This window comes from Sinohyriopsis cumingii, chromosome 1 (genome assembly GCF_028554795.1).
Source record: "Sinohyriopsis cumingii isolate HCF-2022 chromosome 1, ASM2855479v2, whole genome shotgun sequence".
Taxonomy (NCBI): domain Eukaryota; kingdom Metazoa; phylum Mollusca; class Bivalvia; order Unionida; family Unionidae; genus Sinohyriopsis; species Sinohyriopsis cumingii.
The window spans coordinates 191,732,561-191,760,173 of NC_142961.1; the positions used below are offsets into that span (position 1 = coordinate 191,732,561).

General features: G+C 34.2%; 1 protein-coding gene across 1 annotated transcript; it reads left to right on the forward strand.

Annotated features, from left to right (window-relative positions):
* The first annotated feature begins 23,814 nt into the window (after positions 1-23,814).
* Positions 23,815-24,946, forward strand: LOC149808588 (neuromedin U receptor homolog nmur-2-like). The gene has a single exon (XM_089971487.1). It carries the CDS (start codon positions 23,815-23,817, stop codon positions 24,871-24,873), a length of 1,059 nt encoding a protein of 352 aa, XP_089827613.1. The 3' UTR covers positions 24,874-24,946.
* The last annotated feature ends 2,667 nt before the right edge of the window (positions 24,947-27,613 follow it).

Here is a 27,613-nt window from a genome sequence, read left to right on the forward strand (position 1 = left end):
CAGCGTGGTCGAATTGAATTACAAGTTCAAGATACAAGTAGATATTTTTACCTGCTGAAGCGTTTATTGAAGTAGAAAGTAGACCTTTGAAAGCAGATGTTACAGCGTACGGACTTTTAGATCCACCTGGTTTTGTTAATAATGGTGTCATGACATTATTTAACATGATTGACGGAAAAATATTGAATCGAGTCTCGAAACTGTTGATATTGATACGACGATATTGGGTTCGGCAAGATACAGCGATGCTTACTCGAGGTCAGCTGGTCCGTCAATGATGTTTGCAAAGGATACAACTGATCACCCTAGAGTAGCAACGTGAGACTAAATGCAGCTGGGGATGCAGTTGCATCGATGAACGAAAATTTCAAATTAGAATTTGCCGCTCGTAGATCAATGATAAATGGAGAAGAACATTTTTCATGTGTGATTCCACTATTACATATCAATGGGTTTTGTAGAAATGTTACAAAAGTTATATTTGGAGCTAAACACACTGTCGTGCTTGTAAGAAACGCCATTGACAATGATGCAACCCTGCGACCCAACGCAGTTGATGCTGGTAAAGTAATAAAAACAAAACTGTCATTGTGGATGCCATTAATTACTCCATCGTTTGCTGAAGAAGAAAAACTACTTGTTTTTATGAATTCAGGTGGTAAATCATTTTTATCATGGTTGACAATGACTACAGATAGCGTTCAAAGTAATGCGCCTGGGTTATTCACATGGCATATAGCATCACAGCAAGGAGAAAATGCTAGATTAGATTCACAGGAACGAAATCCAGTGGTATTTGACAGACTTGGAGTTTCTGAAGTTGCTTTTATGATAAACGAACATCTAGAACCATCTGAAGAGGTTTTGTTAAATTTTGATCAAAATCATGTTGCACGTGCTTATCATCAGTTGATGACATTTATGGGGTGTTATCAAAATGTTGACACTGGTTTACAAATATCTCAGCGGGACTTCACAACATTATATCCGATCTATTACTTTTCGTTGGAACATTTAGATTTATTCAGACAATCTGTCGTTGATATACACTTCCGAGCTCGTGTAGCTCTACTGTCCACTGGTGGCTATAGAACAATCGCTGTTATACTCAGCGACAAATCAATGTCACTTGAAGGTGTTGATGGACGAATGAGAGTTAATGACGCTTCAGTAGAAAACATGCAATTAAATCGCTCATGATATTTATAGTGTCGTTAATGTCACTCTGACTTCCGGTCAGGTGAAAAAATTACAATAAAAACTTGCAAGTAAATGCGGAACAAAACTAACGTTAAAAAAAAGATCAAATTTCTAGTGGTGGTCCAAACAAATTATCATTATCGAAGACTCAACTCAAACATTTTAAAAAGGCTTTGGAATCAAAAACCGGAGTTTAACTTCATCTTTCTCTGAGTTCCTTTAAAGATGAGGTTACATCAGCTGCTATATTTCCACCTTTTGCAGCTATACCAGCGTTAATAGCCGCTGAAGCTCCAGCTATTGCAAAACAGCTGCACTTGGCCTTTTAAGCAGTGCTGCCGGAGGTCTTGGCAAAAAGGTTGTTGATAAAATAAAATGATTTTAAAATGGGGGAAAGGTCTAAGATTACCAGGAACCCCTTATCGATATGGAAAAGGTCTAAGACTTCCAGGAACACTTCGTTAATTCGTCCAATGTCAAATTATGGTTTAATTGATGCTGCTAAAATATTAAATATCGAAACGTTTGGAGGTGTTTTTATAAGCGATCAATTACCAAAACAACCAAACAATATTGAAACAGGAATTATAAATCTTTATTATTATTCAGGGCCTGGTACTCTTTGGATTGCATACACGTTTGATCCGCGCGGTTCTATTTATTTTGATTCATATGGGATTCCTCCGCCAATAGAAATTTTAAAATACGCCAAAAACATTCCATTTTGGTATTCACCATTGCCAACACAAACACTAACTGATCCTCCAATATGTGGTCGTGAAGTAATTATTGTACTCAACGCTTTATCAAAATCAACATTACCACCTCATAAAGTCGTGCGTGATTATACAAGTAGACATTAATCATTTTAAACAGATCTTAAAGATCTACGGAAGATATTCATCTATGAAAGACAAAAGCAAGATGATATTGATTTGTCAAATTACGCGACTAAAGATGAACTCGCTGATATTATGAAGCTCTCTGGAGTTAAACAAGATGAAGTTGTTTTTAGGATAAAAACGGTGTTTTAGAGACGAGTATTATCAAATGGAATGACATAATTCGCAGAGTTCTCGGCGCTAGCATGGATACTATTCCAGTATTTACTGACGGCGGTAGAATAAGATACTCAAATATATCAATCGCAACTATTAGAAATGAAATTGCATTAAGTGTTGCTAATCGTTTACGATCTAACGGTGATACAATCACATGTGAACTCAGCATGAATGGGAAAAAAATAGTTGCTTAAGAGATCCAACATCTGATGAATATGCCACAACAAAAAATATGTAGACAATAATTTTAATACAGTAGATACTAAATTAACCTCGCTACGAGCGGAGTATGACGTTAACGTAAATATGTTTACAAATCTTCATAGAAATTTTAGAAAAATTAATGAAATCGCAGATGATTTGTCTGAAATTAACATAAAACTTGGCGATATTAAAACAACTATATCATATATTGAAACAATTAGAAAAAACTAGAAGATGTTATAAATGGAATTCCTGATATCGTTAAAAAGTTAACTCTGAATAAACTTCCTCACAAACAGATTACCAACATAGTATACACAGTGTCATCAGGATTGTCAATATGGTCACAATAAAATAACACTATAAAACATACCGCAGAAATCACTGGCGTGTATAGGTTGTCCGTGTTCAGCGGTGCAAAATATAGTATATTTACCACGTATCCCTGGTGTCCTTCAACCGATAATTTTTCTTGAACCATGTGTATTGTGTTAAATAAAGGAGACGAAGAAATGTTTATGTTGGAATAATCTGATAAAAATTAAACGCAGCGTCTTACTGGTGGTATCTGGAATTTGTGGCTGAAATACCTCAATTGATTACTAAATAAACATAATGAGCCTTTTGATCAACGTTCAACGTTTTAGATACAATCAAGCACGTGAATGGCAAACAAAACTAAAATTATTTTGTTGATGAGTGTACCGTAAAAGTAAAAAAATATCGCAGACATATAGTTGTTGTTGACATAATTGTTTATTCAGCGTTCGCTGTTATCGCTGGAACAGGCGTATTTTTATCAACAACAGCGATGACACCAGCAGTTGTAACAATGTGTATTTCAGCTGCAAGAACGATTGCTGGTATTCTTAATATCATTGCCAAAAAAAATATGCACGTGCACAAAACACAAAAGTACATGATTATATAATACAATTACATACAGCAACGCTAGCATACTCAAAATTATCCTCGCTATTATCAACAAGTCTTAGTGATGGAAAAATATCAGATTTTGAGTTAACGGAGTTAATTAAAATCTACAAAGAAGCAATGACTGATTGATTTAGAAAATCGGGATTTAAATAATGTCAACTCCGACCGAGCTACTTCAGTAGATTGTAACAGACACAGCTCCAACAAATACAAATATGATATCAGTAAACGCAAATAATCCTGAATTTAATGTTGATTTTCCAAATGCAATTCGAACGAAAGTAATAGCGCTAGCACAAGTACGAGTATATCACAGTTGGCTGAATATTAGATCAAAATCATTAGGTGGAATGCAGATGCATAATTCACTTATATTTGCAAATAAAGATAAAGGTGATGGAACACCAGACTGGAATGTTGTCGCTATTCCTACAGGTAATTATCAGATTGAACAAATTAATGATGAATTCCAGCGCAGAATAAAATATAAGAAGAGAATCCAAAATAGCTATAACAGTGCACTAACCAACTTTATCATCTGCAATTGAACTATATTATCCAGATTACGTTGTAAATATTTACCAATCGTCAATACGAAGTGTGTTGGGATGGCCAGAAATAGCACCAGAATATAAACGACGACCAGAACCAAAGTTAAATGATTTAACCACTAACGAAAGAAAGTTTATAACCATTCCAGAATATCGAAAGAAATATCCGTGGAATGGAACTAATGATGCATATCTTTTATATGTTTTCAGTGGAGAAATAAGATACTTTGACATTTATAAAATGTATTCTAATCATATTAATTCTAAGATCAATCAATCGATCAATAAAGTACAAAATCTGTTTTGGTCGTTATCACAGTACTATAATGATGCTATAAAACAACAGATCATTGAAACAATACAAAATTTTAATGAAATAGAATCAGATTATGATTATGTTAATAAAACTTTCATTGAAAACCATTTTGCAATTATTATACAATAACAGAAAAGGAATAAGAGGGACCAGGTGATTTTAAATTCGCAGTACCAAATTTTAATAAAGAGGAACTTAAAAAAAATATTAATGAAAACTTTTCACAAATCATTGATGCATGGAAACAAAATAGCCCCACCTCCAAATATTCGCAAGTATAACAATGATCCATACGGAGGCGGCAGACATATTTCACCAGGAATTGTAAATATCACATCGACAATCGCAGTCAATCTTGTATGTGATGCAATTCGTGGCAGCTGTCAAATAGAGCTTTAAGAAGAAATTTCAACTAAAATTTGTAACAAAATAAGAAATTTGAACAAAATTCAGAAGAAAAAAATCATTATAATAAAAATATTTTAGATTCCGATATTTTTTGTCATGATAAATATGCATAAAAAAAAACGGAATAATAAATATTGAATGGAGAATCTCTGAATATAAATTTATATGTATGATCTTAACGAGTTTTGATCATGCAGAGTGTTTCACAATTAATTATGTAATCAAGAGGTATTATATAATGTACCAACATGTGATCTTTTTCATACACGACATAGACGTACTCGAAAAAGCCATCAGAACAATAATGAGACAGTCCCAGTCAATTCAGAACAATTTAATGTTAACATAATTATTGATCAATACGGCAATGAAAATTTTTGTTGATGCAAGAACAATTAAATGAACTGCAGCGAGAAGATATTATTATGATTACGTGCGATAGAGATCAGATTATGAATTATGTACATTCTTGTATTGAATTAGATCAGCTTAAAAAAATATTGTCTAATTCTTCAGATTGATGGGCATATTACCATTAACATAGATAATAAAAAAATTACAGACCGAATTTATTTTGTTATTTTGTTATTTCTCAGGTAGAATAACGGTCAGAGGACAATTAACCACGACTTTACCGCAACTTTCATTTTCATCAGTGACGTCGTCAATACTTTCACTATTTTCATTTTCATCACTACTTTCACAGGTGACGCTGTTGCTACAGTCACTGACAGCACTTTCGCTTTCACGATCTGACATAAACCTTTTCAGCTACCTCACGCGCGTGTTAATAATTTTCTTCGTTTCGTTCGTTTCATCAATAATCAATCTTGTACAATGTCGTTTATGAGCATATGATCCTCCTTGGGTGAATTTACCCATTACGTTTGTGCCAAGATCTTTTGTTATTTTATTCTCAAAATCAGTTATTTCAGGATTTTCATCATCAGAATTTTTTAATTTTTTTTGGGTAACCGAACTTCTTTATGCGGACGAATATATATAATTGCCTCACTTACTGTTAACAGTAATAGTATTTTTACATCGAGCATATATTGTAATAATCTTGTTGGTGTCTCTATTTTTTCTGAAAAATGATTGCCAAACTACACAAATCCATCCGATGTAGCTCTTCGGCAAATTTATATGAGTCGATACAAGCGAATCCAGTCAAGTAAAGATCCGGTAATGGTCCATTTATCGATACTTTGGTCATCTTGTGAGTTGGATGTCCTATCGATCAAAATACTTAGTACACTCTCTCATTCCAAGAAAACGCCGTGGATAACATGCAACCATATCAACCGAAATAACATCTCTATAATCGTATTTAGTATTACATAATCAACCGTGTCCCTATTCGACACAACTACATTAGATTTCTTCAAGAAAATTGAATCGTGTTGATCTCCACCAACGTTTCTCTCTAGCAAAATGGGTATATTTCAACGCACGATTCTTCATTTCTTCATGGAGATATTCTGTGAGATAAATATCTTTATTAGGTCGTTCAAACTGATCATAGTTTCCTTTATCTAAACTTTGAAACAGCCATACTAATACAGCATCATTCGTACTTATTTCGTTAATAAAATCAAATATATCTCCTTGGTGAAATTTAACAATTCGATTTCATGGAAATATTGTTACCGCATTAGTCCACGCATGCGCATTATGATCAATAATTTCAATCGAAGCTCCTTTCGATTTATACTTTGATTCGTATAAAATCTCTCCGGTAATCTTTCTTGCTGTTATTGGGAATTTTAATTTATTTCCTAATCCAGCAACATCGTTTATTGTATCTTCTTTATCCTCGACCGATTCACCCCATTTGTTTATTTTTACACGTTGCTGCTCTGTAAGTTTATTTACACGTATCGCATTTGTAAAATGTTCCGTTACCCGTTCGGCTACACAGTTTATTTTTGAAACATTCCATCGCTGTTAGATCATGAACGCTGGTTTTATCATTTATCGGATAAATTCCATAAATAACCGCGGTTAGAGCATACTCTCTTTCATAATAGGGTTTGTCAATACCAGTCAAAAGTCCTGGTTTGTAATTTTTACTTAATACAGCGATTATTTTCATTATGAAGGACAGGGTCACGTTTGTCACTGATATTCCCAGTTTCGTCTATTTCCTTAATAAACTTCACTCTGGAAAAAATATTTTTGATTGTCGAGATAATTAATAATTGTCGTTGCTCGTTGGTCGTTCATTTTAGCATCGTCACCATCGGTGTTGCGTATGATCTTAAATGTTGACCACACATGATTTGCGACATCTATACGAAATTCTTTCTTAGTATTACGAGTACTTTCAAACAGAGATTTCGTCGGATCAACCACAGCTCGTGTTCGTGGGTCATGAGTTCTTCTATCAAGATCGAATCTATATTTAGATGGTTTAAACTTAATCTCTGATAATATATTAAATTCGTTCATACAATAATTAAGACAAATATGGCTTATGATACACTCTACAAATCTTTGTGACAAAGTTTGTGTAAACGAATTCTGCGGCTATCATTTGAAAAGTGTTGGGAGAGGGAGTTTAGGACCTAAACCGTGTTAGAAATGTGGTGTTGATGTCAGAGAAAACACTCAGCTGTGTGTGCAGTGTGGTGGTAAATATACAGAGAACTGAAAAGATATGATATAAAAAAATTAATACTGATGATACTGACAAAGTTATAAGAAACGCTGAATACTATCTAGCTAGGTTTTCAAAATAATGATCTAGGCAAATGGCTATTAATATATATATGGAGGAAAAAGAATTTGTGAAACATCCTAACATCAAGAATTAGGAAGCATCCCGTGATGGTGTAATTGTGCACTATTGACTACAAAAACTTGTCGGTACTGTCACTAACATTGGGCATCTCATATTCAATATCTGGGGAAATAAAATACATATTTGCCATAAATCTATTTACGAGTGTTATCACGGAGTATTCGAAGACGGTCTTGTGATCGATCAGATTGATTCAGATAAGAAAAATAATGATTTGTGTAACTTGCGAGCTATCACACAGAGGGAGAATTGAAAATTTTGAAATACTAGTATGCATAAAACAATTGAATAAAGGGCAGTTAAATCTATAAATGCATAGACAGCTGAAGAAATAATGTTTCAATCAATGAATACAGCTGGTAAATATTTTTATATTTGTATGCCTTCGGTTCAATGCGTCGCGTATAAAATTAAGAAATCGGCTTTCTGTAAGAAATATGAACATGAGATAATTTTCATTATTATTGGATAAAGATAACTCTGTCAAGCTAAAACGATTTCCTCGGCAAATTAATTCAGTAGTTACCTTCCTCGTAACTACGTATTGATCTCAAGAACCTAGATAACTCTGTTGCATATCTTTCTCCGATAGAGCTTCAATATTTTATCAGCGTAACTAATTATAATTTTAATCATCTGTGTGATAAATAATATCAGTGAGTAATCTAATTTTGTAATATTTCAAATTAGTGAAAGGATATCTGCATCTTCATTTCGTTTCCCTTAATTCAGTCGCCCGCTTTGTAATGCAGTAGTTATTTTTAGATATCTGTTATACATAAATACATGTATTTTGAATCTGACTTTGTCAGGTACAGAATCATATATATATATATATATATATATATATATATATATATATATATATATATATATATATATATATATATATATATATATATATATATATATATATATATATATATATATCTATATATATCTATATATATATCTATATATATATATATATATATATATATATATATATATATATATATATATATATATATATATATATATATATATATATATATATATATATATATATATATATATATATATATATATATATATATATATAAGTATTTAATTATTAATATATACAATTATTTAATACGATATGTTCTGGAAAATGGAAAATTGATCCACGCCGTAGTTCATTTGTAAGAAATCCAGCATAGGTAACTTAGTTATAATTTGTGAAACATATATATCTGTATGATGTGTACAGTGGTACAATGCTAGAGTGTTTGATTCTCATACTCGAGGTCCAGCGATCAAATCATGTGACTGACAATGGTTGACGGTGGGGATATTTCGCAATTTGTTATTAACAATGTGCAGGTTCAGTCCCTAAACTAGAACTTTAAGAGGAGAAAAAAGTCTCCACCATGTCACCACGTGTGTGCTCTTTTGCAGTCTCCAGGGGATGATTACTGGTAGTGGTGGTGCGTAAATATATTGAATGTAGAGAAGGCCCCGTTATATGTATTGTGCCGTCTTTAGAATTAAGCTTATATATATTGTGCCATCCTTAGAATTAAGATTATATGTAGTGTGCCGTCCACAGAATTAAGATTGTATATAGTACTGTAAATAGCTTAAATAGATTGTTGTAAATATGATACTACATGTGTTGTGCTGTCCTTAGAATTAAGATTGTAAATAGCTTGATACAATAAATATGTAAATATTTGTTTTTATTTTAAATGTATATTTATTATTATTATATAATGAACAACGAAAATATTATTGATATTAATTCTGGAAATAAATAATTAGAAAAAGACGGCACACAAATTCATCTTGATCGAGAAAAAAATATTTGTGATTTTGAATTGTTACAGGCACGTAAATTTGAAGATTGATATACACTACCATCTGAATAAAGATTTACAAAGCAGATTCAGTAGGCTATGTTCCAGTCTTTGGCTACTGTGAAAGATACAGTAGTTAAAAAATTCGTATCTCTCTCAAACCAGATTGAGAAAATTAGATTAGAATTGGCTCAGGAATACGAAATGAAAAAGAACACGCGGGTGAGGCAGTTGAAAAAGGTTTTGTCAGATAAGAATGACAAAAGAAAAAACAGTAAAAGGGATTTTGAAAGTGAAAGTATTGGCAACGTCACTGATGAAAATGAAAGTTATGGCAACTGGGGTCCCTATCGTGGTTAAGTATCCTCCGACTTTATTCTACTTGAGATATATATATATATATATATATATATATATATATATATATATATATATATATATATATATATATATATATATATATATATATATATATATATATATATATATATATATATATATATATATATATATATATATATATATATATATATATATATATATATTTATATATTTTAATTTGATTTGTGCAATTTTTGTCGATAATCTGAATTTACCCATGAAATGGTTTAGATCTTACTTAGAGATTTACATTCAAATTGTCATTTCTTAAATCAATTAAATGTCCGGATTAGTTAGCAAGTTTGAAAAGAATTCTTCATAATAACGGATTATGACAACGTAGATAAACAGGGTTAATAGGCTCTTGTACAATGAAATATCCAGGAGGTACTTGCGGTGTAAATGTATATAAAATCTATTCTTGGCATCTTGATTTCATTTTTCAAGATTTATTTGATAGTCTGCCATCAATTGCATCTCATACAAGATTGACTGCGAGTGTTTATGTGATATTTATTATTCCTGGTGAAATATGTCTGCCTTCACCATACGGATTATAATTATGTTTGAGAATTTTTGTTGACGGATTTATTTTTTCCATGATTCAATTTTCATTGATAATATCATTGACCCGTATTATTATTTCGTCAGTTTTAAATTATGGTATTATAAATGTAAGCAGATCTACTTCAGTTATTTTATAATGATGGAGGAATACTTGTTTATATTCTACCGCTCCTTTTCTGCTACCTATATCATATGTGCTAACATTTATTAACTCAAGAAGAGCTTGATCAGCATATTCAAGGTCTGATACAACTTGATTTAGATGTTGTATTGTTTCAATGATTTGTTGTTTTACGTCGTTATTGTAATATTGTGTGATACTGGAACATAAATGTGTTGATGTCATTGACTTGTTTATATGTTCATTTTTAATTTTGTTAGCATATGACCTGAAAACCTTTTCATAAACAATATAAGTTTTTGAATCATAATCAATATTAACACTGTGTTGTATACAAAATTTACCATCAGAAGAAATAAAAATTTATCTTCATAATATTTCAATCGCCACATAGTTCGATATTCTGGAGTTGTTATACAACTTTTTGTTAGCTTAGAAATCATCTTGTTGAGGTTCTGGAGGTCCTTGATATTCAGATGCTATCTCAGGTCAACCTAAAACAGATCGGATCGATGACTGATAAATATCTACAACATAATCTCGTGAATATATTTCAATCACGGCTCATAATGTTGGTTCGTGAACTGTTATGTCTATTTTGGATTCTCTTTCAGTAGTTGATTTAATTCTGCTCTGGAATTCGTAATTCATTTGTTCAATCTGATAATTACATGATGGAATTCTGACAACATGCCAGTTAGGAGTTCAGTCATCTTTATTTTTATTTGCAAATTCAAACGAATTATATGCTTGTAATCCGCCGAATGATTTTGACCTGAGATTTGGCCAACTATATATACTCGTAATAGGGCTAGCGTTATTTTTGGAATTGCAGTTGGAAAGTTAACACTAAATTCAGGATTCAGCTCACCGATATCATCGTTGTTTTTGACGGACTTGTGTTAACAACAATATGTTGTAGTAATTCGTTCGGAGTTGACATTATTATTTTTTATTATTTTTCAATCAGGCATGGATTCTATCACAGTCATTGCTTCTTTGTAGGTTTTAATCATCTCTGTGAACTCAAAATATGTTATTTGTTCCATCACTATGGCTTCTTGATAATAAAGAGGATCATTTGGAGTATTCTAACCTCATTGTGTGTAATTTTATTATATAATCATGCAATTTTGCATTTCTGCATGTACATATATTTTTTTGCAATGATATTAAGAAGGCCAGCAATTGTTGTTGCAGCTGAAACACAAATTGTTACAACTGCTGGTGAAATCACTATTGATTGTGTTATTGTTGATAATAATACACTGGTTTCCGCAATAGCAGCAGACGCTGAGTAAACAATTATGTCAACGAAAACTACACGTCTGCGATATTGTTCTGCTTTTCCTGTATATACGTCAACGAAATTGTTTAGTTTTGTTTGCCATTCACGTGCTTGATTGTATCTAGAACTTTGCACGTTGATTGGGGAGCTGATTCTATATTAATTATTTAGTAACCAACTGAGGTGTTTCAACGACAAATTCCAGACGCCATCGGTAAGACGTTCCGGTTATTTTTTAAACAGATGATTCCATCATAAACCTTTCTTCGTCTCCTTTATTTAACACCATATATACGGTTCCAGAACAACTATCGGTCGAATGACGCCAGTGATACATGGTAAATATACCAAATTTGGCACCGCTGAGCACGGACAGCCTATACACACTGCACTGATGTCTGCAGTATGTTTGATAGTATTATTTTGCATATTGGCGGATCGGCTATTGTATGTGTTGGTAATGTTGAATACCAGACTGGGTTTTTATTGTGTTTACGTAATTTAAAAATTATTTTGATGGAGCCAGTCCATGCGAATCAAAATAAATCAAAATAAATAATTCCACTTGGATCAATAGCGGATGCCACACAATGACTACCAGGACCTGAACTGTTATCGACATTAATAATACCTGTTTTATCTTGTTTGGTTGTTTTGGTAATTGATCACGCATTAAAACACCTCTGAAATATGTTATATTTAAATTTTAGCAGCATCAAGTAAATCAAAATTGGATATTGGACGGATTAACAGACTGTTCGTGGAAGTTTCAGACCTTTTCCCTATAGATAACGGGTTCCTGGTGATCTTAGACCCCGACGGCGTCTTTTTTTAAATTCTTGTCCTGTTGCTTTTTTAAATGCCATCTCGGCAGCATTTACAACAGCACCAAGTGCAGCTGCTTTTGCAACAGCTGGGGCTGCAGCGGCTGTTAACGCTGGTATAGCTGCAAGAAGTGGAAATATCCCGGCTGTTTTAATTGAGTCTTTAACCGCGCTAGCAGAAAGAATGAGTTTAACACCTGTTTTGATTGTTTTGGCGCTATTAAAATGTCTGTGATGGCGTTCTTACAATGATAGTTAATTTGTACCACCTGCGTCTCTGTCGCGTACGTGATTTACCAGTTATAATATTATCATGGGGTAAAAGCAAACTATCTTACTGATAAACTTCCTTGGGAGTGCTAACATCAAACCGTCCATATTGAATCGTTTTAGGTGTCTGCAGATCAGTTTGTCATATTGACTGTCAGGCCAGCCAATCTGCTGCAACATCTCGTCTGACACCTGCTACATCAGAGAGTTTATTAATTGCCGTTCTGCCTTTCCAGTATCTTCTTGGACTATAATTAATCGATTAAATTATTATAATTATCTGACAATTAATGACCCGTCCCGGAGGGGGGTGCTAGATCCCCACCGCTAGTTTACCATTCGTCGCTGATCTTATCAACTAGTTTGTTAGTAACTTGCTTATATTTTCTTTTTAAAGAGACGTAAGCGTTTGAATCAACATGACGTCTGCGATATGTCATTGTTTCAGGTCTTGAATTTTATACGCGTCATCATGAGCATGACACGTTTGATAAATTGCATTCACTGGAAATTCGTCAGCGTTTGGATGATTTTTTCGTTGAGTGTAATATCAAATCGGATCCAGGGGCACAATAATTATATCCTGAAAGATGTTTCTCACCAGTGTACTTAGTCCATGTAGGTCTTGTAATTTCCCGAGGATTGCGGCGATATCACCACCACTTGAGGCCACGCATTTGTCTTTTTTCTACCGCATTTCACGCACGTACATGTAAGTGCCAGTCGACGATTCGTGTTGTTATTGTTTTTAATGCACTAGTAAACTCGTGTACTTATCATATTTGTATAACATGAATGTGCTTGACTTTTCAGTAACACGAGAACAGGAGTCATTCAAGCATCATTCGGCATTGCCAAACTCTATTCGTGCCATTATCATTGGCCCATCTGGGTCTGGTAAAACTCAGTTCTTACTTAACCTGAAAATGAGATGGCTCAAGTGGGACAAACTATATTATTGACACCATCCGTGGATGATCAACGATGCTATAACGTTCTTAAGGAATTCAATAAAAATGCAAAAGGTTAGGAAAAAACAACGAAGTTGACAGTGACGGTGACTTCATTGATTTTATCACTGATATCGATCGATGATGCACCAATCGATGATCTTGACATTAGTATTAATAATCTATTAGTATACAGTGATGTTATGAAGGACATGCGAACAAATCCAGCCAGAATATTCTCACGAGGAAGACATAAAACATGGACGTCATTTACGTCACGCAACGATACGTTCAGATCCCAAAATTGATCAGAGATAACTGCAATCTTTTGATGGTCTTTAATGGCGTTGATATATATACGTTGAGAAATATTCATATGACTTGGTATTCTCATGACATGGATATGGCTAGATTTAGAAAATTCTTTTTATGTGCTTAGAGAACCTGGATTAATTACAATCAATTTACACGATCCAAGAACACAATATCGCATTGGTCTAGATAAAATCTTTGGTTGAGCAACCTCTGTCAGGCTGCCTTAGTGAGAAGGTTTTGTTAAAAACCTCAGTTCACCCCCAATTGCTTTTGTCACATTTTTCTTAAGCAATTACCCGAAGCGCTTTTTTACGAACCCTACAGCGACGTGGTCTGCGCGCGCGCTTCTTCTCACCCCCCCCCCCCCCCGGGCATTGTACGTATTTTTTATCTATTCAGCTTTCATCCTTCACCTCCCAGGCAAATTTTGTTATGAGCTTTATTTTCACGAAATAATGTCTTGAATGTTTTGTCTGTTCAACCTCCCTATTTCTGCATCTAAGTTCATGTATAGGGATGTAATTCCAGTAAGTCACAAGGGAGACATTTACATTATGATACGAAGGTTGACGAATATGAAGGTTGATCATTCTTTTAGTAATATTCTACTCTTCAACATGTCATAGCGGCATAGCAGTACTAGCATGCAAAGAGACCACACATGTTTCAAAATGAATCTAATGAGGTGGCGCTCACCAGATAATATGTACTTTTAAGAGAGTGACGTATGTAAGGTGAAGTAGTTCGCATTTAAAACATGCACAGTGGAGAGAATGTCTGCATACCTCTATGCTACATTAATGTAATCTGGATGATATTTCTTTTGGATATTGTACTTTTGGAAATTTTACATGATTTAAGCACACTGCTAACTAAAATGACTGCTCCCTTGTGTTAAAAAATCAGTCTGAATTAGTCTAAAGTACACTATACATAGCAGCTATTAAAATAGGGAAAATGAATTTTGCCAGACTAGACAATACCAGCTTATGAAAGTGCAATGAATGAATTACCAAATATATAAAATGTAAAAAAAAAGTTGTCGGCTCTTTTTTATACAATTTACCTCTGAAGTTCAGGAAGTGAAAATGACCAAGTAGAGCTAGCACTTTTTTGAAAGGTGCACATTTGAAGTAAGGCCAAGCTGTATACTCTATAACCCATAGTACACCCATCAATCATACACCAAAATAAAGGGCATTAAAGGTTCTTTGCATTATACCTAACATATACAAGGTCTTTTTTTAAATAGCCAGTATAACCAGTCAGGAAAGCCGGGGACATTCTTTTTCTTTAAAATCCTAACCCTGTGCAAAATGCGAAACTGTATAGCGCCACCTGAGCGATGTCGCGATGCAAGTTGATAGTAATGGCGATGCAATCGCTCGTGCGCAAAAATAGTTATGTAAATGTATTTACATTTCGAGATTTTCACGCGAAAATTCACCAAACTGTCATTTGCTATGCTGAATTAACTAGAGATAACTGCAATCTTTTGATGGTCTTTAATGGCGTTGATACATATACAGAACTGTAGAATAATTGCATTTTAAGAAAAAGATTAGAATCATGAGTTATGGTAGCTTTTACCCGGAGTATTTTCTGACATTTGAGTTTTTCTCATAGAACTGTGAAGAGTCAGACATCAATTTGATAAATGTCAAAGTTGATAGCTGATGCTACGTTGTCATTTAGCCTCAGAAAAATCTAAACCCGCGAAAATTGTTAATCTCGAGTAAGAACATACAAAGTATCTGATAGAATTCAAGAATTTTAAAAGGAACTGTTTTATTTATCTTACTTCCCCACTAATTGCCTCAAACAATTACTATTCAAAATTATTTAGCATGTCGAGAAATCGTTACTATGACAACGTGCTGCTATTGTTACTTGGTTTCTGTGCTTCGTGAGGTAAATACGAAGACTCTCAATATGGAAGCGCTTTTCATTTCTTGCCATAATGACATCAATATGAAGTTATCTGTAATAATACATTATACTTGACAATATAGATCATGGTAACCCCTTTATATCTTTTGTGAAAGTAGAAGAGCTGAATGTAAATCAGGACATAGATACATACATAGATACATACATACATACATACATACATACAGACATACATACATACATTCATACATACATACATACATACATACGTGACTTCATTCATATATCATGTTGGTCAGTTTTTTCAGTACATACATTTTCTATCTGTAGTGAACACGATCGACATCAATTTTCACAGTTCCATAGTGTTACCAAATTTTCCTTAGGTCAAGTAAGGATTAGGGATTAGAGGGTACAAGAGATTTCTGCGAAAGTCTGGATCAACTGCGGGTCAGCAGAATGGATTGGGATAAAAGTGGAGCTCTTAACGTAATTCACCTTTTACCTTTTATACTGTTTCTGTTGCAAACTGAATGTTCTTCATATTACTGCAATATCCTTCTTAGATATAAGTTAACAAGTTATAGTTCTGACTGGGGCTTGGAGTGGGATTTGAGGGAGACAGGTTGATTACCTGTGGCAGAGTTGTATGGGTATGTCCAGCTACATGCTTAATTGTAATAAAGGAAATTTTCTTTTTACAAAAAATAATTTTCCAGAAAATTGATTATATTGAAAATGGATAGCGTAGAGAAAACAGGAATGCTTTATTTTTATGCATAACAGCAAACCCATCCTATATAGACCCTATTTTCCCAGTGGAGGACTGGGGTTCAGTGTCTACCGACACTCACATCTGCATGATGTTCCAAAGTAACAATCAAATTTAGTTGTATAACCTTTTTGTCCAAGATCAGCATGAGTCAATGGACAAAGATTTCGTCACAAAAATGGTCCTGTAGATGACCGAATTTTAAACATACATAAAATCTGTGAGTGTAAGGATCCTGATTAAATGTGTACAGAACAGAAACAACAGCGCTAAAGAGCTTTGAGGTGGCATAGGGACTGTTTCGCAAATCGCCCCTGTGGATTTTCTTAACTTAAGGCTACGGTGTGACCTTTTCAGCAATTATTGTATACTAATTAATGGTATGGATATATCTGTGAACTAGGTGTTTCTGGCATGTGTTGTTCTGGAAACTGTGAGGCATATACGCCTCCTATTGTTACTCTGCAGAATGTAGATAGTGAAATTCCAATATTCGGCTAGGAAGAAGAACTAGCATTAAACGCGTGGGTTCAATACATATAGAATATCCCTAAAAAGGCTTGGAAGGCAACCATTTTGAATTGCATGAAGTTGTTTAGTACGCAATGTTTTGCAACATTATCATATAGGAAAAGGGCTTGTGTTTGCACCGTGAACATCACCTATTGTGTCAACAATAACCTTCTGATGTGAAAAATGCAGGTAAACATTTGGGATTAGTGTACATAAACTTCTTTTGCTATGAACTGACATTGACTTCTCAGGTCAAGTGATCATGTTGACCTGGATTCTGTTAACATCTATGGTCGGTCATTAACTGTTAGGAGAAATTAATTCATCATTGATCTTTGACCGACAGTTAATCACATAAGCTTGGATCACATAATGCATTTGATGGGACTGTTATGTGTCTTTGCCCATTATCTAATTAGCTTTCAATTTCCACATTAAGCACCATATATTGCCCTAGTTTGGAGACACTCAGGTGTAACAATAAACTCACTCCCTCTCTCCTAATTACATTTATTTGTACTTGAAAAATAATTTAAATAATCGTGATACACTTGATACTGAATTATTATTCAGTGAGATTGTATTTGACTGTGTTTCGTTCTGATTTATTTTACCATATGTTACCATCGTGATCAGCAAGTTAGTTTCTTTTACAGATACATATACATAATGTAAGTAAAATGTTCGGGGATATGATGGTAGTCTATTCAAACGAATAATCCGGATATCAGCTTCTGCATAGTCGACGTTTTTCTGTAATAGGTAGCCACTCATCACCAAGTTAAGGCCGTGTTCATAGGTCCAACATTTGCATAACTGGAATATAAGATTCTAAATTGTAAGATAAAATACAGTTATCGTTTCGAATATGTTAATGGTTTACCCTTGTATAGATTTCATGTGAAATGCTTTACTAATTGATGCTGGTTTATGACTCTCAGACGTGTAGTAATGTAGTGATTGCCTGACATGACGTGGTGACCTTTCGATAAGTTGACTTCTCTAAAAGTATATATTTGTGCCTTCCATCTAATACATTCCCTTGTGCACGAAGATGAAGAAGAAGATTCAAGATTAAAATTCTTGACTATGTCTCTAATTTTAAATACAAGTCGTCAAAGGTGTCTGAAGTAGAAATAAATTATCTTCAGTCTACTCAATCAAACATGAAATTACAATATGACAGAAATACAAAAGAAAGTATTTTTACATCCTGGTAATACGTTTCTGGCTCTCTTGCCCGCCTGGGAGGCGGAAACAGAAATAATTAAGGTATAACAGGACTTAAACTTCGGCATGCAATCGGATTGTAGTGACGTCTGTTTAGTACGTCTTCGAAATTCCGAAAAAAGATAATCTGGACCTGAAGATTTCACATTTTACAGCCAAAAGAAAAGAGTGAATTGAAACGGATAGTAAATATAAGAATTTTAGAAATGTACTAACACAAGCAAACAAAATCTACAATGATGTTGTAATTGAAGATTCTAACCCGTGAATATCTATATTGCGAAAAAATGATGTATCGAAATTTATATATTCAAAGCTTTAATGTTAACTGGGCATTTCGAATGAACAAGCGCATGATAATAAAGTTGTAAATGAAACCCACCCCTCTAACTCATTGAGGACATTTTTGTATTTTGTAACTGAGTCCTTATTTTTTTCACAGTTTTGGAACAATTTTCTGAATATATTAGGAGAATTTCGGAAGACGCTTCTTGCTTCAGCTTGCTTGTTACATTCTTGGGTATCTTTACTGAATAAATCAACTACTTTGTCATGAGTATAAACATATACCGTAACTGCGTTTTATGCATGTAAATGACCATATTCATTATCAAGAGAACAATTGACATAAAAAAGACATTGTCTGGAGAATCGTTTTCCCATAATAAAGCCTTGAAGTGGAAACTAATCGATAAGATGTATCCTCTACAGCAGTGGTTCCTAAACCCCAGACGGCGAGCCAAACCAGGGTCGCGAGAACGTTCTGGAGGATCGCGATGGTGTTTTTTTTAGGTGGTATCAAAATGTATAAACAGGGTAGCGAGGCTCAGAGAAACTATTGTTTAGGTCGCGGCCAGAAACAGTTGGGACCTCTGCTATACAATCCATAAATATCGTTTATAAGCATAATTCAGAATGTCTCCTTCCAAAAGAGTCATTGATGCAAATACGACCTAACGTGGATATACAGCCAGTCTATAGATGGTAAACAATAAAATATATGTATTTTTCGGCATCAAAAGAAGTTAGGGATTACTACAGGAACACAGAGTTGTACATGAGCGCTAGAGCTTTTCCTAAGCTGCCTGACTGGAGTGAATGAAAGTCTGAAAAGCTTTGTGAACTTATATGTATTAATTTTTTAAAGTTCTTAAGCGTCATTTATTAAAAGATCAAGAATACACCTAGGTTATTTAGTTCAGTGGGATGCAATCAATCTGCACCGAAGAAATTTGTTGACACACCCTGTCATTTTTCTGAGAAACAATTTTTTTGGATACCAGGAGTTATTTACATGGCCATTATTCAATGTGTAATTGCATGAACAAATGAGACATCCGATTTTAATCATTAAGTTAGCATAGATTGTGGTAGTCACAATGCAAAGCTATCAATTTACTATGATACTGAATAACTTTCGTAGAAGCGACCCATAATATATATTTTTCATTTACACAAACTAAGCTCCTTGAGCTTTCCATAGTTTTGGAAGCAAATACAATATTGTTATGAATGTAAGCCGATTACACTGGTCAACAGTGAAATCATTACTGACTTGAAAAGGCCCTAATCTGTAGTATTTTGGTGTGCCGAACACGAATATAACCGTGAAAAATTTGTATTGGCTCTCGTTTTGAAGATATTCATATACCTCATTTTCTATGTTTCACTGTGTAAATTTCTCCAGTAGGACTGCAGCAACATCCGGAATAATGATGTAACATTGCATAATACCATCATGCTCACATCATCCACAGTTGATTGCATCATTTTCTGATGCAATGCAATACTAATGCCATGCGGCTGCTGAAGTAAGTTGACGTCAGCAGTGTACTATACATGTGTAGGCCTATTATACTAATGCCAGGCGGCTGCTGAAGCTGACGTAAGCAGTGTACTATATAAAGCCCAATCAGATAGGTTCAGCATTTAAAATATTTTAGACGTTGTGCGAGACAGTTCAAGCTACTGTTACATAAAACTTATTATTTTATCCATTTACGTACAATAAAGAACAGTAATGCCTCGAAAGTGTGTTAATACCGCGGACAATTTTTGCTATATTTGTGGGGAAGTGACATTTGACAACCAGAAGAAAAGTATCAATTCTCAAGTGAAGAAGGCATATCGTCTTTACTTCGGATGCAAGGTTGGTGACCAAGACAAGCCTTGGGCTCCGCATATATGCTGTGCTACATGTACAACACAGCTTTCACAGTGGTTGAATTGCAAAAGGTCATCAATGCCGTTTGCAGTCCCAATGGTGTGGAGAGAGCCAAGCAACCACCTAAATGACTGTTACTTCTGCTTGGTTCCTCCTCTTTCCGGCGGAATAACGAAGCGAAAGAAGTCGAGAATAGTCTACCCAAACATTCCGTCTGCATTGAGACCAGTTCCACATGGTGAGGGACTTCCTATTCCAGAACCTCCAGCAGAATATTCTCTTGATTCATCTGACGAAGACAAAGGTGGGTCGACCTGTTCTTCTCCTGGTCCATCAGCATGCAGTGATCCAGATTTTCACTGTGGTGCATCATCAACCCCACACAGAATAACACAGGAAGAACTAAATGACCTGATTCGTGATTTGGACTTATCAAAGAACAAGGCAGAATTGCTAGGATCAAGACTCCAACAATGGAATCTTCTAGAAGAAGATGTCACAATTACTGCATATCGAAAGCGCCACCAGCAATTGGAGCCTTTCTTCAGAAAGGAAAGTAATCTGATATTCTGTTCCGATATTGAGGGCCTCATGAATGCTTTAAAAATCACTCATGACCCACAAGAATGGAGACTATTTGTGGACTCTTCGAAACTGAGTCTCAAGGCTGTGCTTTTGCACAATGGAAACATTCTTCCATCTATTCCAGTAGCGTATGCTGTCCACATGAAAGAGACATACGATAACTTAAGGCAGCTACTGAATTCCATTGAGTATAACAAGTACAGCTGGCACCTCTGTGGTGATTTGAAGGTAGTTGCCCTTTTAATGGGACTGCAGCAAGGATATACAAAATACATGTGTTTCTTATGCGAGTGGGATAGCCGAGCAAGGGAAATGCACTACATGAGGAAGGAATGGACTCACAGGCAGAATGTAGCCATTGGAGAGAAGAATATCCAACACCCAGCTCTGGTTGAGGCTCAGAAAATCTTGCTACCACCCCTTCACATCAAACTAGGTTTGATGAAGAACTTCGTGAAAGCCATTGACCGGACTTTGCCAGCATTCCGATACCTGCATGAAAAATTCCCTCGACTCAGCGAAGCAAAGATTAAAGAGGGAGTTTTTGTGGGTCCTCAGATTCGAGAGCTTTTCAAAGATGACCGGTTCAACAACTTGCTGGAAGGTGACGCGAAACAAGCATGGAATGCTTTTCGCCTAGTTTCTACAAACTTCCTCGGAAATGTTAGGGCAGAAAACTATAAGGAACTAGTAGAAGACATGTTGATGAAGTATAAGAAACTTGGCTGCAATATGTCTCTAAAGATTCACTTCCTTCATTCCCATTTGGATTTCTTTCCTAGCAACTGTGGTATTGTTAGTGATGAACACGGCGAACGTTTTCATCAAGATATCGCAACAATGGAACAAAGATACCAGGGAAAATGGTCCACTACAATGCTGGCTGACTACTGCTGGACACTCCTCAGAGATGCTCCCGAACAGCTGTACAAGAGACAGGCGAAGAAATCTAAGATGTAGTCAATGACTTGATTTTTTATAGGTAGGCTATTACAGTTGACCTTTTACTATTGGAATGCATTTCGTTATGTAAACATTAATTTCTTGCAGATTACAAAAAAACTAGAGCCAATTTTGCAATTTGACTGTCATATTCGTGTTCAGCACATAAAAATTGATAAGAATTGACTAATTTTATTTCAGTAACATGACTTTTGTAAAAATTTGTTGTCCAGTGTTATCAATGTTACGGTATGATATTATGTTTATGCAGGCTGTGTCAGGCATCAAATGTTAAGTGGTTAGAAAAACATTTAATTCTAGGCGAAAGCTGAAATTGATATAATCTCTCTGCCCGTATACAAATGTATATGGTGAATAAGAAACTAGAAATGAATTAATGCTCCTGAAGAGATTATTATTGTTCTTCACCTGACGGAATCGTTATTTTTATTAGTTTATATTTAAGTAACGTAATTTTATTGCCTTTAATATTTTGGGGGAAAAAAACCAAATGTAAATGTAAGGTTTTATCTGATTGGTCAAAAGCCAAAAGCGGAAAGACAAAATTCAGCAATATATTATCGGAGTTGCTGAAGTCTATGCGACATCATGATGCTAATTGAAATTTTGTTGTCACCACAATACGACATGTATACTACAGGATTCGCACATAGTCTCGTTTTTTTTTAAATTCCCTTACCAAATATAAAACAAACAAGAATCAAGGATATAAACAAATGTACAAAATGTTGTAATTTCCTTTGTCAATTTATAACTTTTAATCTGACTGTCGCTATAGCATCCCAAACATTGTCAACTTGTTGGCGTTTCGAATCTAGTAGAGTTTCTTTAGTAACGCGGTCGCCATATTTGCACTGGCTACTAGCCTTTGTTTTCAAGTAATAGATATGATGTAGTTAACCGTCTGTGATTATCTCAACAATATCGTAAAATCGGGAGTGACATATCTTTGAACACATGGTATACAAGAGTTTCTCCGTTTTATTTATTACCTTTGTTTAGAAATATTAAAACTAAACATTGCATATATCGGATGCAGACAACACCGTTATTGCTGAAATTAGCTGTTTTAGAAACAGTAAAAGTACAGTGAGCAGTTTGTCTGCTTATTTACATCGAGAGCATCCGTTTGCTTAAAACGCCAATAAGTTGACAGCGTATTACTGGCAACCATGGTGACAATCGCATGACACATGTTTTATTTATATTTACAATGACTTTCTGATATTGAAAATGAAGAGACAATCAAGTCATTGGTTCACTGAAATTTCTTTACAAATCAAAGCTCCTCCTTCCCTTAATCTATGTGTGTTTCGGAAGACAATATTCAAATCAAATTATTGAGCAGATATTGCAACTGACGTAAATCAAGTGACTACAAAGTACGATACCGCCACAAGATTTATCATTCACGAAAGAATTGCAAGATCGAGCTGTTCATTGGCATAATGAACTGCGCTCCTAGAGTGTGCATACTCGTTGTTTATAAGAACGTTTATTAACACCATTGAAGGAAAACCGTTTGTATCCGATGATGTTTTAGATTCTTGTTATAAAATAAAGGTGCAGTTCAAAACTTATCTTGTGACTGAAGAGAGAGCTTGGTACAATTATTGGAATTTTTAAATCATCTGATTTTCGTAGCGGTAGCTTTAAATCATCTACTAGTTTATGTAAAGTAAAACATGGAATCCGAGTTGGATTATATAGAGTACAGAGTTGCATTAGCGCTATGGAAATGGTTTTCACCTTGTCTTCTCGTAATTGGAGGAGTTGGAAACATTCTTTGCATTGTGATTCTAACAAAGAAAAGGACAAGAGGCTCCTCCACGGCCTTTTATCTGACCTCCTTGGCCGTTGCAGACCTAATGGTTCTATATACTGGTTTAGTGAGACAGTGGGTGAAGTTCCAGTTTGAAATCGACATTAGGCATCTGGCGGAAGGATTATGCAAGATCCATCTGTTTTTTATTTACTTTGGGACTCATTGCTCCTCCTGGTTTCTTGTTGCTGTCACTGGGGAACGTTTTATCAGTGCTTGTTTTCCACACAAAGTCAAGGTCGGGTGTACCCTAAAAACGGCAGTTATAGTTATTACAGTAATTATCATTTGTCTGGCCTTATTAAATGTTCATTGGATCTACGGCTATGGCGACTTGTACGTTACACAGATGAACAGTACAACGCTAGTGAAATGTGATGCTCTGTTTGACCCTTATAGAAATTTCGTCCTATACAGTTGGCCTTGGATTGATTTGTGTGTATTCGCCCTTGTACCGAGCTGTTTGCTTATCATTGGAAACATTGGAATAATCATCAACGTTATTCTCAGCAAAAAAAGAAGTGTGACAAAAATTGCACCCATGCAGGCGGCAAAGATACAGGCTGGAAACAAAACATCCCATCTCACCGCAATGCTTGTCACCATAAACATTGTTTTCTTTATCTGTGTTACTCCCATAAGTGTTTATTTGATAGTGGAACCAATCTGGTATGCTAATGCTACAAACATTAAAACGGTGGCGGAGGATGACTTATTCTGGGCGGTCTCGAATATTTTAATGTATACCAACCATAGCACCAACTTTCTGATGTACTGCCTCAGTGGCACCCGATTTCGAGGAGAAGTCAAAGCTCTTTTTACCGGACAAGGAAATAATAGAGGACTATTCACAAATTTCAAAACAGCACGAGCAAATCCGGTAAATGAAACCAAAAATACAGTGGCGGAATCGGCTGCTTGATAAGAATGAACAAAAATGGCTAAGGATGATTTTGTGCATAAATATCTCAATGCGCTAAATTTTAAATTTTATTCAGTCTTTGAAGATATGAAACAAGGTAAGGTGACACGCACTGTTTCACTATAATCGTGCATTTCATGAGTATTATTACTTGTCTAAAAGTTACTTGTAATACATGTCCTATATGTATTTCCTTCCGATTTCGTTTTTAGACATTTTGTAAAATATCACACATATGGATAATTTCAGTCACTGAAGAACGTGCTTTGGCTCAAGTATTGCCAGTACATCGATTTTATTTATTTATTTATTTATTTATTTATTTATTTATTTATTTATCATAATGCAAACCTTATGATAAATGTTTTGGCTCATCTTTTCTTATCTTTGGTTACAGCCGCTACTTGTTGTTTTATTTCCAAAGGATTTTGTGTAGTATTCTTCTAAGAGCGTCACTTTCCACTACATGTTTGGCTTCAGTGGTGTTTCCATGTTTGTCAGGCAGTCTCTGAGTTTTTCTAGTATTTTATATATATATATATATATATATATATATATATATATATATATATATATATATATATATATATATATATATATATATATATATATATTCATATTTTCACTGTTATAGGATCCTATTCGCCCGAAATATAAGATTAAACATGGAGTATTATGTGATTTTAACATATAGATGTCCTACTGTCATGGGCATGTTTTTACTATTTGCTATTCATGCTTCTGCATTAGTCAAATCGGATTTGAACCATGGAAACAGGATCAAGATTAATTTATGTTCCTTTATTTGGGAAGAAAATACTTCACTGATACTCATATTGAACTGAAACGTTTCCTACCCCTCGCATCATCTTGCATGCGTAATACTATTTTGAATTGTAAACTGTTTAAATATGTTTCATGTTTTGTATATATTTCTTTGATATACTTATATATTCATGTATGCTGTCTTGCATCCAGAGATAAGCACTATCCTCTCTCCTTCAGTGTATAATTATATTGTCATATATATATATATATATATATATATATATATATATATATATATATATATATATATATATATATATATATATATATATATATATATATAGATATACATATATATGTATATATACATATATACATACATACATACATACATACATATATATATATATATATATATATATATATATATATATATATATATATATATATATATATATATATATATATATATATATATATATATATATATATATATATATATATATGTGTGTGTGTGTGTGTGTGTGTGTGTGTGTGTGTGTATGTATGTATTGCATATTTAACTAGAAAACCAGCGGAATAATGCACTGAGCTTAATGTTTTCTCTTACCTAGTTAACTGGTTTTCTGTGCACCGTAAACTATTTTTCTTCGACTTTATTGCATTCATTTCTGGGATGAACGCATGGCCTGGCTTGATTCCTGCTTATAGGAAAATTATATCTAACCTGTTTCCTTATATTTTAGCCATTTCATATATATATATATATATATATATATATATATATATATATATATATATATATATATATATATATATATATATATATATCGTATAAGTTTGACTCATTTTGCCACTAAAATTATATTAAAAAGATTACAAACAAATATAAAACCTGTGTTTGTTTTTCTTATACATTTGTGGCAGATGCATACAAGGCAGCAAATGTGGCTAAGTGACCAACAGGTATACGTTTTAGCACCAATATATGAATGTGTGGATGCTTGAAATATTAATTTTGATATAAGTGTGTGCGTGTGTGTGTGTGACTTGGTTTTTTAACGTGGCTTTAACAATTTTCATTCATATCGCTACGCTGCAGTGTGGCAGTTTATAGTGATGTCTAGCACTGGGCATCATGCCGCAGATACATACCATGATGTCCCACCCAGTCACATTATCCTGACACCAGACCGACCAGTCCTAACACTAACTCTTAATGCTGAGCGCCAAGCGAGTCAGCTGTTAGTACCATTTTTGTAAGTCCTTGGTATGACTCGGTCGGGGATCGAACCCACGACCACTGGCATCCGAGGCGTACGCTCTAACCACTAGGCCACCGGAGCGGTTTTGATATAAGTAATCATTGTGAATTGTCATTGTTATTCATGACTGAGAGTTTCATCTAATTTCAAGAAATATGCATCGCAATAATAATAATAATAATAATAATAATAATGTATCAGCTTATATGTTGGAGACTTTGAACGTATATTAATCATAAAGAGTGGACAGTTTTTTCGTTTTTGAACCACATTTAAATGGAGAAAAAAAATATTAATATGTACTTATGCGCTGATGAAGTTAATAAATATGAATCTAAATTAAAACCATTTGAACTGATAAAGAGAAAATATAACAGCACAAAAGTTTTTTATATTTTAATTACAATACATTTATATGCAACATATGTTGCAACCGTTTTTGTTTACCGTTTCCTTACCGTACCATTTCGTCCTATGTCCAGCTGTCAATCAATCGCATCTTAGTCGCAGCGTCTCCTCTTCGTGCCGTTTGCGTAACGTACCATTCTGGTACTGTTTCTAATGTCGCAAAAGACGTTAAAAGTACTCATCTTTAACATTCTGAGTAACGCCTTTGTGCTCAATAGTTCTAGGCATTTCTGCAGATGGCAATGTATTAATAAATTGTTTAAATATTTCTAATATTCACATTTAAGAGTAAGAATATA